The sequence below is a fragment of the Oncorhynchus tshawytscha genome, linkage group LG16, assembly GCF_018296145.1.
Source record: "Oncorhynchus tshawytscha isolate Ot180627B linkage group LG16, Otsh_v2.0, whole genome shotgun sequence".
In the NCBI taxonomy this organism is placed as follows: Eukaryota; Metazoa; Chordata; class Actinopteri; order Salmoniformes; family Salmonidae; genus Oncorhynchus; species Oncorhynchus tshawytscha.
In genome coordinates this window covers 56,714,275-56,732,259 of record NC_056444.1, presented here as the reverse complement: position 1 = coordinate 56,732,259, position 17,985 = coordinate 56,714,275, and the positions used below count along the sequence as shown (strand labels likewise).

General features: G+C 44.9%; 1 protein-coding gene across 6 annotated transcripts in view; it reads right to left on the bottom strand.

Annotated features, from left to right (window-relative positions):
* Nucleotides 1-8,929: 8,929 nt before the first annotated feature.
* LOC112215975 (sterile alpha motif domain-containing protein 11) overlaps nucleotides 8,930-17,985 on the bottom strand; it is an 89,316-nt gene continuing 80,260 nt past the window's right edge. For 3 of the 6 annotated variants that reach the window (XM_042299396.1, XM_042299395.1, XM_042299398.1), the window contains 6 exons: nucleotides 14,668-14,783; nucleotides 14,172-14,250; nucleotides 13,231-13,997; nucleotides 11,607-11,737; nucleotides 11,077-11,187; nucleotides 8,930-10,541 (listed from right to left, as the gene is read on the bottom strand). In XM_042299396.1, coding sequence (XP_042155330.1) covers nucleotides 10,284-10,541; nucleotides 11,077-11,187; nucleotides 11,607-11,737; nucleotides 13,231-13,997; nucleotides 14,172-14,250; nucleotides 14,668-14,783 — 1,462 coding nt within the window. In that variant the 3' untranslated portion in view covers nucleotides 8,930-10,283. The remainder of the gene's footprint in view (nucleotides 10,542-11,076; nucleotides 11,188-11,606; nucleotides 11,738-13,230; nucleotides 13,998-14,171; nucleotides 14,251-14,667; nucleotides 14,784-17,985) is intronic. The other 3 variants (XM_042299399.1, XM_042299400.1, XM_042299397.1) reach the window with 2 other exon arrangements.

Sequence of the window (17,985 nt, the reverse complement as noted above, 5' to 3'; positions counted from 1 at the left end):
CCTATTTGTTTGTTTCTTTGTGAGATACCCTGCATTGTTCATTTCAGTGTACAGGATTGTGAATGAACAAGTGTGGTGGGTTGTAGCCAATAAGTGTGTGCGTGTGCAAGTACATGAGCACCTGTGTTACCCTGTTTTGAACTAGGGTTTCCTGTGCATTTACTAGGGTTGCCTTTAGTAAAGGTAATTTGTTAGAAGAAAGGGCTTGACTATACTGTAGCTGGGCTGTGCTATCCTATGGTGGGCTGTGCTGGGTATGGGGGAGGGGTTCCAGCCCCAGGGCAGCAGTGTGCCAGGCAGGCACGGCCATGTCTGATGTCTTGCCAGTCTTCTCTGCCCAGGTGGTGAAGCAGGAACACAGACTGTCTGTTTCCTTGCCAACTAACACACACTTAATCCTCATTTTCTGCACCATCACTACATTTCCTTCCCTCATCCTTCCACTGCTTCTTCAGACTGCCTCTATATCATTACTCCTCCTCCTTCCTCTGCTTCTTCAGACTGCCTCTATATCATTACTCCTCTCCTCCTTCCTCTGCTTCTTCAGACTGCCTCTATATTACTCCTCTCCTCCTTCCTCTGCTTCTTCACTGCCTCTCTATCATTACTCCTCTCCTCCTTCCTCTGCTTCTTCAGACTGCCTCTATATTATTTCTACTCTCCTCCTTCCTCTGCTTCTTCACTGCCTCTATATCATTACTCCTCCTCCTTCCTCTGCTTCTTCAGACTGCCTCTATATTATTTCTACTCTCCTTCCTCTGCTTCTTCACTGCCTCTATCATTACTCCTCTCCTTCCACTGCTTCTTCACTGCCTCTATATCATTACTCCTCTCCTCCTTCCTCTGCTTCTTCAGACTGCCTCTATCATTACTCCTCTGCTTCTTCAGACTGCCTCTCATTACTCCTCTCCTTCCACTGCTTCTTCAGACTGCCTTCCACTGCTTCTGGTAGTGAGTGTATCAAGGTAACATTGGAACATTCATTAACAACCCCTAGGCACTTGTGTAGATCTGAAAGGACTGGATAGGTATGAGCAATATGGCTAAAATTCCACCTAAAGCAGCAAGACATTTGTCTCGTGGTTTTCTAACCAGACAAAAGAGACCGTTCCTTGATAAATATCTCATATGTCTGCAGTGTATCTATAAGACCGTTTTAAAGGGTGCGTGCATGAAAGGGTTTCCATTAGGAAAATGTGGCGCCCGACATTTGATCAGCATTTTAATTTACTGGACATTTTGAAACATTTACCGGACCCATGTGCATTAGATGCATAACCTGATTAGGACGTCCACCCACGGTGCTCAGAATGACAAATCACATTTAGATTATGGTAATTCATATTAACAGAACATGCAAGTGGAGGTTGGAACGATTTGAAAAATATATTTCATTCAACCTTTATTTAATCGGTCCTTAGCAAATTATCATGAGCACTTTGATGATGTTAGAATTGTTGACATTTTACTTTTCCTCAGCCAACTAGATGAGTAACGAACAGCAAAATCAGTAGCCTATTACAGTCTAACGTTACTATCTCCCATAGTAGAAAAGTTGATATATTCAATTAGTCCGCTTGTCGTGAAAGAAATAGCCTATTCCAAACAGATCAGACTTTAGTTTAAAATGTTAAACTATTTATTCACCTAAGCGCAGCAATGTGCACAAGACAGTAGGATACGCGCCAATGTAAATGCCATAATGCAATTAATGGGAAAACAACATTAGCCTATCACAACGCACCGCACATGATAGCAGTTTCATGTGATAGAGAATAAAATATTTGTTAAAAAGTTAGCAAGATGGGAGATCTAACAACAACTAGCATGGGTTGCTAATATTATGTTGATTGTTCCTTTGGTTAGGCCTAGTGGACAATGAAAGTTTATATTTACTGAACAAAAATATAAATACCACATGTAAAGTGCTGGTCCCATGTTTCATGAGCTGAAATAAAAGGTCCCAGAAATTCTCCATAAGCAAAAAAAAGCGTATTTCTCTCAAATGTTGTGCACAAATGTGTTTATATCAGTGTTAGTGAGCATTTCTTCTTTGCCAAGATAATCCATCCACCTGACAGGTGTGGCATGTCAAGGAGCTGATTAAACAGCTTGATCATTACACAGGTGCACCTTGTGCTGGGGACAGTAAAATACCACTCTAAAATATGCAGTTTTGTCCCACAATGCCACAGATGTTTCAAGGAAGTGTGCAATTGGCATGCTGACTGCAGGAATGTCCACCAGAGCTGTTACAAGAGAATGAAATGTTTATTTCTCTACCATAAGCTGCCTCCAACGTCGTTTTAGAGAATTTGTCATTAAGTCCAACAGGCCTCACAACCACAGACCACGTACGTGTATTGCGCCGTGGGACCGAGCGATTTGGCAGTGTAATTATGGCATTGGCAGGCGTAAGCTACGGACAACGAATGCAATTGCATTTTATCGATGACACTTTGAATGGACAGAGCTACCATGACGAGGTCCTAAGTACCATTGTCGTACCGTTCCTCCATCACCTCATGTTTCAGCATGATAATGCACAGCATCATGTCGCAAGGATCTGTACACAATTACTGGATGCTGAAAATGTCCCAGTTCTTCCATGGCCTGCATACTCATCAAACATATCACCCATTGAGCATGTTTGAGATGCTCTGGATTGACTTGTGCGACAGCATTTTCCAGTTCCCGCCAATATCCAGTAACTTCAAACACAGCCATTGAAGAGAAGTGGGACAACATTCCACAGGCCAGAATCAACTGCCTGATCAACTCAATGCAAAGGAGAGGTGAATGGTGGTCACACCAGATACTGACTGGTTTTCTGATCCTAGCCCCTACTTTTTTTTAAGGTATCTGTGATCAGTCATATGAAATCCATAGAATAGGGCCTAATGGATTTATTTCAATTGGCTGATTTCCTAATATGAACTGTAACTCAGTCAAATCTTTTGAAATTATATTTTTGTTCAGTATAAAATAATTGCCTCCACGGATATGGTCTGATTTTGGCTAGGCTATTTTGAAGCAAGGTAAGAGATGCCTCAAAATGTAGTAAAACGTTCCAGTTTCAAACAATTAAGTACATGTTTTCAAAATGCAAACTGCCTACAGCTCATTGCAAAGTGGTGTGTGACACGCTGATGAAAACTGCCATTCGTTGCTTATGCATTTGCTGTTTGAGATGCTGTAGCAGCAGCTCTGGTACTGTCTGACAGATTTTCCGCTCAAAGGCTCTGTATCTGTGTGCTGTACACGTGTGATAAGATGCATAACGAATCTCGACTACTGTACATGTGCCAATTTAATTCCTCAAAATGATGCAAATTAACCTATAGACCAATAAGCATGAAAAGTCAAATATATTTACATCGACTGGTATTTCCATCAAAGAATAGGCTAAAAAGCATTATTTCGCAATCGATTTTTTTCTTCTCCTCCGGAACAATTGGTCAGTGAAATCAGCTTTTCGGACGTCTGAGTGATTAACCGAAATGATGGTTATTTTTCGGGTTTGAAAAAAAACCGAATTGACCAGTTTGTTCGGTTTTTACTGGGAGCTCAATGCACACACTGCACAGTTTCTCTAGAGATAAATCAGATCCAGCTGAACTGTGCAATGTAGTAGGGTGTTGTAATTTCCAACAGGCCAATATTCTACATGTGGCAATTAACCACAGTAACCAGGTTTCCATACAACCTTTTTATGCGAGTAAAGTACATGTCAGATAAATAAAATGTAATGACAGGCCTGATGGAAAAAGAAGATTTGTTGGTCAACTTTCCAAATGTCTACAACAACAAAAAAATGCTATAAGGTGGGATATTTTTGTGTTTGTAAAATTAATTATGCGAGAAATGTAGGTGGAAAACTTGGGAGTCACGCAATGACATGTTGTGGTCATTGCAGGCTAAAGATTAAATAAATTATGATGCTTCACCTGGAATGCTTTTCCAAAAGTCTTGAAGGAGTTCCCACATATGCTGAGCGCTTGTTGGCTGCTTTTACTTCACTCTGCGGACCAACTCATCCCAAACCACCTCAATTGGTTTGAGGTCAGGTGACTGTGGAGGCCAGGTCATCTGGTGCAGCACTCCATCACTCTCCTTGGTCAAATACCCCTTGCACAGCCTGGAGGTGTGTTGGATCATTGTTCTGTTAAAAACATCAGATGGAATGGCGTATCGCTGCAAAATGCTGTGGTAGCCATGCTGGTTAAGTGTGCCTTAAATAAATAAATTACTAACAGTGTCACCCAGCAAAGCACCCACACACCATCCCACCACCTCCTCCATGCTTCACGATGGGAACCACACATGCGGAGATCATCTGTTCACCTACTCTGTCTCACAAAGACACGGAGGTTGGAACCAAAAATCTAAAATTTGGACTCATCAGACCAAAGGACAGATTTCCACCGGTCTAATGTCCATCGCTTGTGTTTCTAAGCAAGTCTCTTCTTCTTGTTGGTGTCCTTCAGTAGTGGTTTCTTTGCAGTAATTTGACCATGAAGGCCTGATTCACACAGTCTCCTCTGAACAGTTGATGTTGAGATGTGTCTGTTACTTGAACTCCGTGAACCATTTATTTGGGCTGCAATCGGAGGTGCAGTTAATTGGCCATTTCTGAGGCTGGTAACTCTAATGCACTTGTCCTCTGCAGCAGAGGGAACTCGGGGTATTCCATTCCTGTGGCGGTCCTCATGAGAGCCAGTTTCATAGCGCTCAATGGTTTTTGCAACTGCACAAAGTTCTTGAAATTTTCCGCATTGACTGACCCTCATGTCTTAAGGTAATGATGGACTGTCGTTTCTCTTTGCTTATTTGAACTGTTCTTGCCATAATATGGACTTGGTCTTTTACCAAATAGGGCTATCTTCTGTATACCACCCCTACCTTGTCACAACACAACTGATTGGCTCAGATGCATTAAGAAGGAAAGAAATTGCACAAATTAACTTTTAACAAGGCACACCTGTTAATTGAAATGCATTCCAGGTGACTACATCATGAAGCTGGTTGAGGAAATGCCAAGAGCATGCAAAGCTGTCATCAAGACAAAGGTTGGCTACTTTGAAGAATCTCAAATATATAATATATTTAGATTTTTTTAACCCTTTTTTGGTTACTACATGATTCTATATGTGTTATTTCATAGTTTTGATGTCTACAATGTAGAAAATAGTAAAAATAAAGAAAAACCCTTTGAGTTGGTGTGTCTAAACTTTTGACTGGTACTGTATATATATAATTCTTTTGTCTTTGGAAATTGTTCCGAGGGTCTATAAAATGGAGGCGACCCGCGGGCCACCAGTTGCCCATCCCTGATGTAGGCTGTATCTTCAAGCTGTTGGCTAGAGCACACATGCCACTACCAGAGAGGGCACACTCGCTATATAATGCAAATTTTTTTGGGGGGGGGGGAAACCTGCAGTTGACTTGAAAATGCAATGGAAACACATTTAACTTTTATTCAGTAATTGGGAATTTAACTGGAAAAGGTATTTTATGTGCGCTACGTCATCACACACAGCTTTTTATCCTCAACAAGTCAATTTGATGGAAACACATCTCTGATGGAAAAATGTGCAAATAGTTTTTATGGTGATTTAAGCATATTCACATGAAAATCTGTCACCAATTGGATGGAAACCTAGTTTGTGACCATAATCCACTGCACATCTACTTGTCTGGTCTGTTTTTTTTTACGCCTTCTACAGAAGAGACCGAAGAATGGCTGATATTGAGGGGATATCGAGAGCAGCTGTTGCTTCGCGAGTTATCACTTCCTGAAAATACGTGATCTAAGGGATTCATAGTTGGTATTCAGCAGTCATAAAAGTATGCCTTATTTACTTTGAAGAACTACAAAATAGTTATTTTTGTCAGACCGCCTGTGTCGTAGCTCTATAGAGATGAGTTGATGACTTGGAATGAAATAATAAAGATATCAAATAAAACAAATGTAATATACACAACAACTGAAATATTTTATTAAAGTAATGTGAATATATGATGGTTAATAAGGGATAAGCAGTAATGGGCAGTCACTACCAATCATGAGACTTTTATTTATTATTTTATTCTGTGTTACAGTATTCAACCCAAATAATTAAAACCGAAATATAAAACCGTGATTATTTTTTCAATAATCTAAATTGAAACCGAAAGACTTAAAAAAGCACGAGGTCACTCAGCACTATAAATGATCGTACAAAAGCCAGCTATTAAGCCTACCGGCTAATGGAAACCCTGTTGCATGCAGCACTTGCACACAATAGCAACCAGTTGAGTAAGAGCTGAAGACCAAGCCAATGAAATCCCAGCAGAAATCCCAGCAGTGACCAATACATGTCAGTTTGACAGCTTCAGTGGAAACTGTTTTCTTTGAAGGATAAAGGTGGGTGTGAGTGTGTGTGTGTGTGTGTGTGTGTGTGTGGAAGGGTCAGGTTTATCCCCACAGGCAGGGAGGCCTTGGCCTGCGGCACAACCTCACACTTTGACAGCTGGTGTTGACCTGAACCATGCCCCCAGGAGTCCACTCTCCTACAAACACACACCATCCAACAGTCAGAGAAAACACTCCAAAGAGTATTCTCTGACTACTCGTATCACTGACTGCTAGTATTCAAGTGAGGAGAGAAAAAAGTAGTTGAGCGTTTCTGACAGTTGGATGCCTTATCTTGGCAAAGGTGAAATGCTCACTGGCAGGGATGTAAACCAATTTGAGCACAACATTTGAGAGAAATAAGCTTTTTGTGCGTATGGAAAATTTCCATGATTTTTATTTCAGCTCATGAAACATGGGACCAAAACTTTACATGTTGCGTTTATATTTTTGTTCAATATATATTTCCCGAGCTTTCTTATATCTCCTGTATATAGGACAGACACTTCAAACCTTATTCCTTGTTATAAAATGTTTTGCTGTCTTTTTTGCCATTTATGAATGTGTTATTCAACGCGTTTCTATGGGCTATAGTGGTCAAGGCTAAATTCAATATTTGATCAAATAATGAAGAAAGAAAAAGTAGACCTAAATTGTAGGTCCTAAAATTAAAAACCAAATAGCTAAATGATCCATGGAATGACCATCTTAAAACAATAGCAGTTCCAATTCTAGTTTAGTATCCCCCTCCCCAATGGCTTAGACTTTGTCTGTTTTTTTTTACCCATCTACCAATCGGTGTCCTTCTTTGCAAACCATTGGAAAACCTCCATGGTTTTTGTGGTTTAATATGTGCTTGAAATTCACTGCTCGACTGAGGGACCTTACAAGTAATTGTATGTGTAAGGTACAGAGATCACAGGAGGCTGGTGAGGGGAGAACAGCTCATAATAATGGCCGTAACGGCACAAATGGAATGTGTTTGACGTATGTGTTACCATTCCACTAATTTTGCTCCAGTCATTACCATGAGCCCGTTCTCTCCAATTAAGGTGCCACCAACCTCCTGTGACAGAGATGGGGTAGTCATGGCCGTAACTACATATGAGGACACAGAGGTCCAGACCTCTGTCATTTTTTTCTAATTTGAAAAAACAAATATATATATTTTGTGCACAATAAAGAAAATCAGTTACGGGTCAAAATCTAATTATTGCATTGATCAAAGCTTGGAGTGCTTATATTATTGATCTGACAATTCTAATCACACTGCCTCTTTGGAAATTAGCAGAATCATGAACAGTGGTATGTTCGTTATGTTCTCTTGTGTCCCCCTGATTTACCTCCCTGATTTGCCTTTTTAGGGGGCCTGAGACCTGAAACGAACTACCCCAGCTCGCAGCCGGCTCAAGTAGCCAGCTAGAGAGTGTCAGAGATGCTGCTGACAGTGTATTTGCGAGATGCTGGACAAAAGGCCATTTTAAAACCGTCCCGCGACTCCTGCTATGTCTACAGACATCCCCCAAACAAACAAAAACGGACTCTTGGAGAATGAGTGCACATCTGGTAAATACTTGATTATAGATTATGTCAGTCAGGCAGGTAGTTGTCTGCCGGCAGAGACTTTTATTCAAGTAATGTTCAAGGGCTCTGGCTACTACTGCTAAGCCAGCTAGAAGGATGAAATAAGAAGCCAATGTTAAACGGAGCCTACCTCAGCAGGAGTAAAAAATACACTACTAAGTTCTCGTAATAACTTTGCTTTACAGAGAGCAGGCTACTGAGACAGGTAGTGATGTAGCGCTCAGTGGTGAGGCTAAGGCAGGCTGCAATGCATGCAGGAGGAAGCAGAGGAGGCCGAGAGGGAAAGAAAGCAAGCAGAGGTTAGTACAGTGGTTTTCAAACTTGGGGCCGGGGCCCCATGTGGGGTACCCTGAGAACACCTGTACTAATCTTATCAAACATGTTAGGAATGAACTAAAACAAACAAAATATATATATATATGTTTCAATGAACATCTCCACATGGCCTATATTCCCTATAGGCCTACATTAAAATACACCCCCAAAAAAATGCAAACTCTACAGTTTTAAAAATGTAAAATGTTTTTGTTTCGTCACTGCTGCTATGTGTCAGTGTAAATCATTTCTCATATTTCTCCCCATTCAGGGGTATGACGTTACTGTTGTATAGATAATAGGCTATGTGTTGAACTTATAGCCACCAAGGTGACAATGGCTGGGGTCATTTTTGTTTGTAATTACTGTTCTCCAAATATAATTTCAATTGAAAAAAAAGAAACTGGTTATGGCCATGGGAGTAGTCATTTAAAAATCATGTTAAACACTATTATTGCACGGTCCATGCAACTTATTATGTGACTTGTTCAGCACATTTTTACTCCTGAACTTATTTAGGCCATAACAAAAGGGTTGAAAACTTATTGACTTGACATTTCAGCTTTTCATTTTTAATTCATTTGTAAACATAGTTCCACTTTGACATTATGGGGTATTGTGTGTAGATCAGTGACACAAAATCTAAATTGAATCCCTTTTAAATTCAGGCTGTAACACAACAAAATATGTAAAAAGTCAAGGGGTGTGAATACTTTCGGAAGGCACTGTACATCAAAAGTCCTAATAAATATTATTCCCTCATATTAATCTGCTGAAGTAGCATTCAAGATTGGGGCTTTCTTTTAATAATATACAATTTGGAGAAAATAAAACGGCTAACAAAAACGTCCGTAAGAAAAGTACCACCGAAAGTTAAGCGAGTCACATTTTGCTCAGTCACAAAGAAAACGTTATTCGTGCAACTACATTTAATGAACCCCAGAAACACATCTGTAACCTTATTTCCATCCTAAGCATCATTCTGTACAATTCAGCGTGTTTGGATCTCCCACAGTAGTTAACAGGATTTTCCAATGACATTGGCTCTATGAGCCGAAGCCACCGTTTCGTCACCATCCCATATCAGTAACATTTGGCCCTTTTTTATCAGGGCGTGTCAGAGAAACAACTCAGCGTAGACTGTTGGCTTTATGGGCACAACACTGTGTTGTGTGCCTTTGTCACCTTTCAAAGAGTCCCCCTTTGTCTCTTAAAGACAGTTATATGGTACCTGGCCCACTGTTCTCCTTAATATACCACACCTCCCTAAGACTACACATTTATTCCCACAAAGCAAAAACAAAACAAAAATAAAACACCAGAAACAAACATGAAATATCGTCCTGATTCCACACATCCGGTAATCTTTGGTTTTGGACTGTGGAATGCATAGTTGCAATAATGAGGGGGGTTTTGAGTCCTTTCGCTCCAGCCTCCGGAATTCTCAGTTCCTCTGAGCTGTTTGGGCTCCTGAGACTGGGAGTGGGGAGAAAAGTGAGTGAGAGAAAAGAGGGAAGAGGCGTCTTCCTTTTAAGTGCTGGGCGCCGCCGGGTGTGTTGTGGAGCAGAGAGAGCAGAGGGGGGGCTTCCTTCAGCCCAGGAAGGAATAGTTTCCGTTAGCGTCTGTCTGTCTCACTCAGAAGAATGTCGTAGTTGTGGCGCTTCGCTCTTTTTTTTGGCAATCTGACTGAGACCAGCTGTCTGCTCCCTCCCTCTCTTTCTCGTTCTCTCTTTCTCTCTCTCCCTCTGTCGCTTCATGCCGTCTCTCCCTCCAGTCCACTGTCAGTCACGTCTTTGGATTCTGCTTGGCTACAGCCACAGTGGAACTTGAAGTTGAAGTCTGTTCAGTTCATTTTCTTTAGTTATAGTTTTTTAAATATTTTACATGAAATGGGGACAATTCTATGTCTGTTACAGGGGGTTTCTCTGAACCCTCTCTACACCCCTCCTCCTCCTCTACAGTTCATGTTCCCTGTGCAGCCAGTTGAGTCCTAGGAGGGCGTCTTGGCCCCCTCGTAGACCCCTGATGCGGAGCCATTCTCCTGCTTGGGGGAGGAGTGACACGGGGGTGGAGGGCCGCTGTAGGGAGAGGAGCTGCTGCTGGCGACGGAGGGGGGTCGCAGTGGGACCGCCAGAAGGGTGTCGGACAGAAGGGGGTCCCTGTCCGGGGGACGCAGGGCAGATGGCGGCACCGGGAGCGCCAGCGGGAAGCTGGTCATGTAGAAGAGTCTGCCAACGCGCCGCGCCACCTGAGAGGGAGAGAGCGAATGCCACATGCCGAAGTTAGAGCCGCTCAGCTCACCATGTCACAAGCCGCGTCGCAAATGGCACCCTATTCCTTATATTGTGGCCTACTTATAACCAGAGCCCATAGGACGTAGAAGCCCAAAAGTAGTGCACTATGTAGGGAAGACGGTACCGTTTGGGAAGCAGCCTAATGTTCTACTGTACCACCAGCCTGAGAGAGAGGAGAGGGGTAAGGGCTATGGTACGGTGTGCCTGACAATCTGTGTTCTGACAAATGGACTCACTTTTAGGGGCTACACTATCTATCTGCTTTGGTTAACTCTATGACACACTACTAGCTTCCAGCACTCACTAACACACACACACACACACACAAACAAACACGCGCGCACACACGCACACACGCACGCCCACACGCACACACACACACACACTTGAGGTTTACTCACACAAGAACAGTCTACACATACATTTGGACTTTGAGGCTGCACACACACCACACACTTCTGCAGTGTGTTGCCATTCAGTGGTGTGTACCTGAGAGCGTATCTTGAGCGCAGGGCCCAGCTTCAGTCCCATGGTGTTGAGCAGGTGCTCCTCTGTGAGCAGCGGGAGTGTCTCTCCATCGATGGCCTGCTCCCGAAACACCTTCAGGAGAGACACAGCCACTTCAGCCAGGGCCCAGACAGACACACACACATGCAATCACCCGCTCACTCATACACTCACCAGCACTCATATACACACACACACACACACACACACAAACCCACACTCATACACACACGCTCACAGAGCTTGAACCAACACTCACACCACTCTCATTTCCAACAGTGACGTGTGTGTGTGTGTATGAGTGTGTATAACATTGAGCGGGCCGTGGTGCTTTGAGAGATAACAGTGGTGTTATAGCTATATCATTAAATAGTAGTAAAACTCCTGATTGAGGTGACAAAATATACTCTACCCTACTCTTCCACCAGCCCGCCCTGACCGCTCTCTCCCCCTGTCTCTCTCTTTCTCTGGTTGAAAGTGTGGATAAACCAGAATCCTGATCTGGTTCTTACCTGTGTGTACTCCGCACAGCCGGCCAGGCCTCCCACAAAACCACACACCTCCTCCACACTCCACTTGCTAATGTCCTCCACCGGGGGCGCCGCAGAGTCCTCACTGTCCATTAACAGACCTCCCATACCGCCTGGGTGAGGAAGAGGGGGAAAGGGGTTGTAAATCACCAAGTCTTATTCTAAGGGCACACCGTAGTAAAACTTGCAATGGACAATGAAAATGAGCGTTCCCTATTGAACAAGTTCCGGTAGTTCTCTCCTTGTTTCTATCAGGTTTCTTCCGTTAGGTGCCTATTGAACACTACCCAGAACAGACCTTGACAAACAGCTAACATATACCCAACAGCGCTTCTCCCTTTCTTTCTCAATATCTAATTCTCTTTCACGCACAAACTTTTTCTCTCTCCCGCTGACTCTCTCTTTGTCCTGGTGGCTGTTTGGCAATTGTGTGAATAGACGTAATATTTAATTGCATTTAAGAATGTGATTCTTTATCTCATGTTTAAAAGTGTACTTCATCCATGTTTTCTGTTTCTCACTATTGTTGTGCCCCTCCCCCTCTCCCTCCATATGGTTGTGGTGATAACCCCGTGTGTATAAGGGTCAGTGGCAGGGCCCCTTCCAGAGGGAGGTCTCCACGCTCATTACTTTCATGTGCCTGCCCAGGGCCGTGAGAGTGTGTGCTAGTGTGTGCTAGTGTGTGCTAGTGTGTGTGTGTGTGCGTGCGTGCGTGCGTGCGTGCGTGCGTGCGTGCGTGCGTGTGTGTGTGTGTGTGTGTGTGTGTGTGTGTCTGTGTTTTGGCCCCCACTGTGAACCTGGCCATTTTGCATCTGGTTCCCTAAGCAGTTTCTGTCTGTGTTTTCAAACGTTCTCTTTATTTAATGACAGTCATTATACATAGGCAACTAAAACCAGGTATCTAATTAACCTAAAAAGAGTTGCTCTAGGGTCAAGGTGCAATTCTGTGTGTATTTGCAAGTTTAAGCTACAGTGAATTCAAATGGGACAGTCTGCAATACTACATAAAAGTGAAATCCCCTTTAACCAGGGGTTCCCAAACTCTTTTTCTCTGTGGACCGGCATGTAAACCTGAAATATTATTATTATAATTATTATAAATATATTTTTTGCGGACCGGTGGATAGAGGGGGGTATGAGCTTGTGGCTTATTTGAGTATTACCGGCCCCCAGCTCAAACCCGACCAAGAACAAGCTCATTTACGGTATTTCTTCTGATTTCATAGGGTGCGTTGGTAGGCTGCAAACAGACAGTGGCACTACTTTTCATCTGGTATGCAATCCAAATTGCTATCTAGCAAGCAACCTTCACTTTGGGACTGCTCACAAAATGACTGGGGAAACATGTTGTTCAGTACAAACCAAACTGAACGCATTCCTGCCTTCATAGCACCACAACAAGACCACTTATGCTGTTTGGACAATCACTAAGATTGTATTTGGCTGTTATCGTTGCATAACACTTCTCTCGGGTGCAGCAGTTGTAACGCCTGTTGAGATTGGCTGGTAGCCAAATAGCATTTACAGGTTGCAGTTGGGAGTGACTTCTAAGAATCATACAGTTGATTGGTGACAGTGTTATGATGCATGTGTATGTGTTACTCACCAGTGTGGAAGTAGGGGCTTGTGTAGGGAAATCCAAAGGGCAGCGACTGGCCGTGGAGCCCTGGCAGCGGAGGCATGGCGCCAGGTGGAAAGTGGTACTTGACATCGCTCTTGCCCAGCCCCGGGGTGAAGAGGTGATGACCGGGTGGTGAATCCGCACCCGCCGAGCTACAGGGGGCACTAAGCCGACCCGAGCCCTCGCCCGCCTCTTTGGCACCGTCACACCCCCCCTTACCGCCACTCTCTTTCCCCCTGTCCCTGTGAAGCCCATGCCAGTCGGTTGCCTTGGCAAACAATCCCTCATGCCTATCCTCGCCCATCTCCGTCTCGCTATCCGAGTCCTTCATTTCTTCATCCTGCCCATCTGCATCTCCGTCCCTCCCTCGGCCCTCCCTCTCTTGGTGGTCTCCCCCCCTGGGTTGCTGGGGGCCTTTCCGTGAGCCCCCCTTACTCAATCCGGCCCCAGCCCCGGAGCCTTGTCCCTGGGTATCTTTGGGCGTTGTGGACCCCGAGGGCCCCTGGTGGTTGAGGGAGAGTAAAGGGGTGCTGGTGTGTCGGAGCATCAGCATGGCGTTTTGGCGTCGGCTGAGCTCCTCGTGGAGGGGGTGTCCCTCGGGCAGGTGGTGGAGACTGCGCAGGGCGGGATGGTCTAGAGGGAGGCCGTGGGGTAGGCCCATGGGGTCAGAAACCCCCAACACACGCTGCTGCTGCTGCCTGTGGAGACTCTCCAGCTCCTTGTGTCTGAGCAGCTCTGCTGACATCTCCAACCTGGGACCGGACATAGAGAAGAGAGGTTAGGGCTGGTGGTACCACACACACACTATACACGGAATGTTACGATACAGACACACACTACTACAGTATTAACATCACACACACCCCGTCACAGCACTGACAGCCACACATACACATGCACCACAACATTAGAAGACAAAGACAAACCTGGCCAAGTTCTGCTTCCGAAGCATTTCCTGTTGCCGGGCAAACATTTCAGCTTGGGCAGGCTGGAGGAAACCATAGCCTGAGGAAAACACACACACAGAAAACACACATCGATAAGCACACACCAATTAAGAGATTTCTGACATACAGTTTACATGGAGTATTCAAATGCAATGACCCCCTGTGTAATATCAATGCCTCACAAAGAATTTTTACCAAGAAAATGACATTATTTAAAACATAGATGTTAGGTGGGAATACAACTAATGTCTACCATAAGCCAATTGTGGTTCTGGTTTGCATTAGCATCTAACTCGTCATTAATAAGTGCAGGCTGTGGTTAGCCTACTAGCATTAGCATCTAATTTATCATTAGGTGTCGGCCCCATATTCATTTCTGTAGTTAGCCTGCAAGCATTAGCATCTAATTTTTCATTAGGTGTTGGCCCCATATTCGTTTCTGTAGTTAGCCTGCTAGTGTAAGCATCTGATTTACCGGGGGACTGGCACAGGGAGGAGGGCATGGCCAAGAAGGGGGGCCGCAGGTGGGGTCCCAATGTGATGTGAGGGCCGTTCTGGGTAGACAGCAGAGGAGGAGGATGGGACATCTCCCTGCGGACACACAAACAAAAACACACCACATTAAAACCAACAGAAAATAACAGTACAAACTAGAAACCGACAAACAAATTGCTGGGATTTTTTCATTGGAATACTCTGCTATTACTTTCACGTTAAATGCACACATTCAGGCAGATTATGGAACAGTTCGTCAGGCCTAGAACCCTGAGAAATAATGCGAGCAGACTTATTCGTAGGCTGGGCTGGCTAGTTGGTTTCGTAACAGTACTATACAGTATATTAGAAAGCACTGAGTATAAAACTGGTTTGAGGTGAAAACCTGTATGTACTACAGTGGGTCTCCAGGACCCAGTTTGTGGTGTGTTTTGGTGACTGGAGCTGGCCACGCACACACACATGCATACTCACCCTTACACACACATGCACACACACATAATGAGGGCTGACTACACAATGGGAGTGTGTCAGGCTCCGACAGCTGGGGCGGCCCCTGCGTCTCGACCGGGGCCACGGGCTGAAGGACCTTCTAATTAACACTAATCCTCCTCTCTTCTCTCTTTTTTTTCCGCCCCTCCCTCTCTCTCCCTCTCCGGGCCGCATTGAGCGATTGAAAAGGCGACCGTGTCCTGCAAACCCTATTTATGAAAAGGCCTCTCTATTATGTGCTTCTCCTTTTGTCCTTGTCCTGAGCAAAGAAAAGCTCCTCTCTCTTTCTCTCCCTGCTCTGTCAATCGTCCCAAAGGGGCAGGGGAGACAGGGGAATTTGATGTAAGAGGAAAAATGTGCGGCTGGTGAAGGGTTGGAGAAGAAGAGACATAAGAATCTGTTCTTCAGCTTGGTGTGTTTCAGGGAGCATGTGGAAGTGTCACTGGGTACGGGGGTGTGTGGGGATCTGTTGATTGTCTATGTGTCTTCTGGCAAAACCATTTAGGCCTTTTCCTGCACATACACACACACTTTCTCTCTCAATCGTGCAATTGGGCTAAATAGCATCAGTTTGCTGCTTTGGAGATATGCAGCACACATAAGGACATCATGATGGTGAATACAGACAAAGAGAGAGAGAGAGAAATACAGAGAGAAAGAGAGAGAGAAGGGGAGGGAGGAGAGAGAGAGAGAGAGAGAGAGAGAGAGAGAGAGAAGGGGAGGGAGAAAGAGAGAGGGAGGGGAGAGGGAGGGAGAGAGGGAGAGAGAGAGAGAGAGAAGGAAGGGGAGGGAGAAAGAGAGACAGGGAGAGAGGGAGAGAGAGAAAGAGAGAGAAGGGGAGGGAGAAAGAGAGACGGAGGTGGGGGGGGAGAGAGGGAAAGAGAGAGAGAGAGAGAGAGAGAGAGAGAGAGAGAGAGAGGAAGAGAGAGAGAGGGGGAGAGGGAGAGAGAGAGAGAGAGAGAGAGAGAGAGAGAGAGGAAGAGAGAGAGAGGGGGAGAGGGAGGGAGAGAGAGAGAGAGAGAAGGAACGAGAGAGGGAGAGAGAGAAACGGAGGTGGGGGGGTGGTGAGAACCATTTATTGATCGGCGGCCCGTCGCTAAAATGTTCATGCAAATCGTATAACCGCTCTCTCCGGCGGTGCCTCGCACTCTGGTGGCAGCTCCAATTAATCTTGGGGAAGGGCCAGGGCCATGTGACCCTGTGGCCCACTAGCCAGGGCCCCGCCACTGCTTATGTAATTACACCGCCCAGTTTGTAATCACCTGGCCTAATCCCTCGGGGCTAGCAATTAGACTGGGCCGCGCCGCTGTGCTACGGCCACAGTAGACTAGGGCCCCTGTATGCCAAGCCTCCATTCATTTCACCCCCTCCCTGTGTCGCCTAGCCTAGCCTAGCATTAGCGCTAGCCCGCAGATGAATAACGGTCAATTAAAGCTGCATGACTGAGGCCACCAGGCGTCCGCTACACCATAATTAGGCCTAATCACAATGTGGAAGGAGTAGCGAGAGACTGAGGGAGGGAGCGAGACAGAGGGAGAAGGGTGGGGGAGAGAGGGCGCCAGACGTGTTCTCTCTCCTTTTATAGGAAGCAATTTGGGGGGAAGGTGGCGGGCGGCTACACAACATGACCAAAAGTATGTGGACACCTGCTCGTCCAACACCTCATTCCAAACCATGGTCATTAATATTGAGTTGGTCCCTCATTTGCTGCCACAACAGCCTCCACTCTTCTGTGAAGGCTTTCCACTAAATATTGGAACATTCAAGCCACAAGAGCATTAGTCAGGTCGGGCACTGATGTTGGGATATTAGGCCTGGCTTGCAGTCGGTGTTCCAATTCATCCCAAAGGTGTTCAGTGGGGTTGAGGTCAGGGCTCTATTCAGCCCAGTCAAGTTCTTCCACACCGACCTCAACAAACCATTCTGTATGGACCTCACTTTGTGCACGTGGGCATTTTCATGCTGAAATAGGAAAGGGCCTTCCCTAAACTGTTGCCACAATGCTGAAAGCACAGAATTGTCTAGAATGTTATTGTATACTGTAGCATTAAGATTTCCCTTCACTGGAACTAAGGGGCCTAGCCCGAATCTTGAAAAACAGCCCCAGATGATTATTCCTCCTCCACCAAACTTTACAGTTGGCACTATGTATTGGGGCAGGTAGCGTTCTCCTGGCATCCGCCAAACAGAGGAGAGACAATTTTTATGCACTACGCATTTCAGCACTCGGCGGTCCCTTTCTGTGAGCTTGTGTGGCCTACCACTTCGCAGCTGAGCCGTTGTTGCTTCTAGACATTTCTACTTCACAATATCAGCACTTACAGTTGACCGGGGCAGCTCTAGCAGGGCAGAAATATGACGATGCCGCATTGAAAGTCACTGAAAGTCACTCTTCAGTAGGGCCATTCTATTGCCAATGTTTGTCTATGGAGATTGCATCCCTGTGCGCTGAATTTTATACACCTGTCAGCAATGGGTGTGGCTGAAATAGCCAAATCCGCTAATTTAAAGGGGTGTCGACATACTTTTATATATATATATATATATATATAATGTATTAACCAGTTTGCTCTGCGTGTCTGTGTAGTTTACTGTGCATTCTATTAAGTGCCTTACAAACTCCCATATGACCAACCATAAACTTATGTTCCTTATTTTATCAACAATATATACACTGAGTGCACAAAACATTAAGAACACCTTCCTAATATTGAGTTGGACGTCTTTTGGGTGGTGGATTTAAAACTTCTTCACGATCGGTGTCCCTTCCACGGGACGGTTGAGCTAACGTAGGCTAATGTGATTA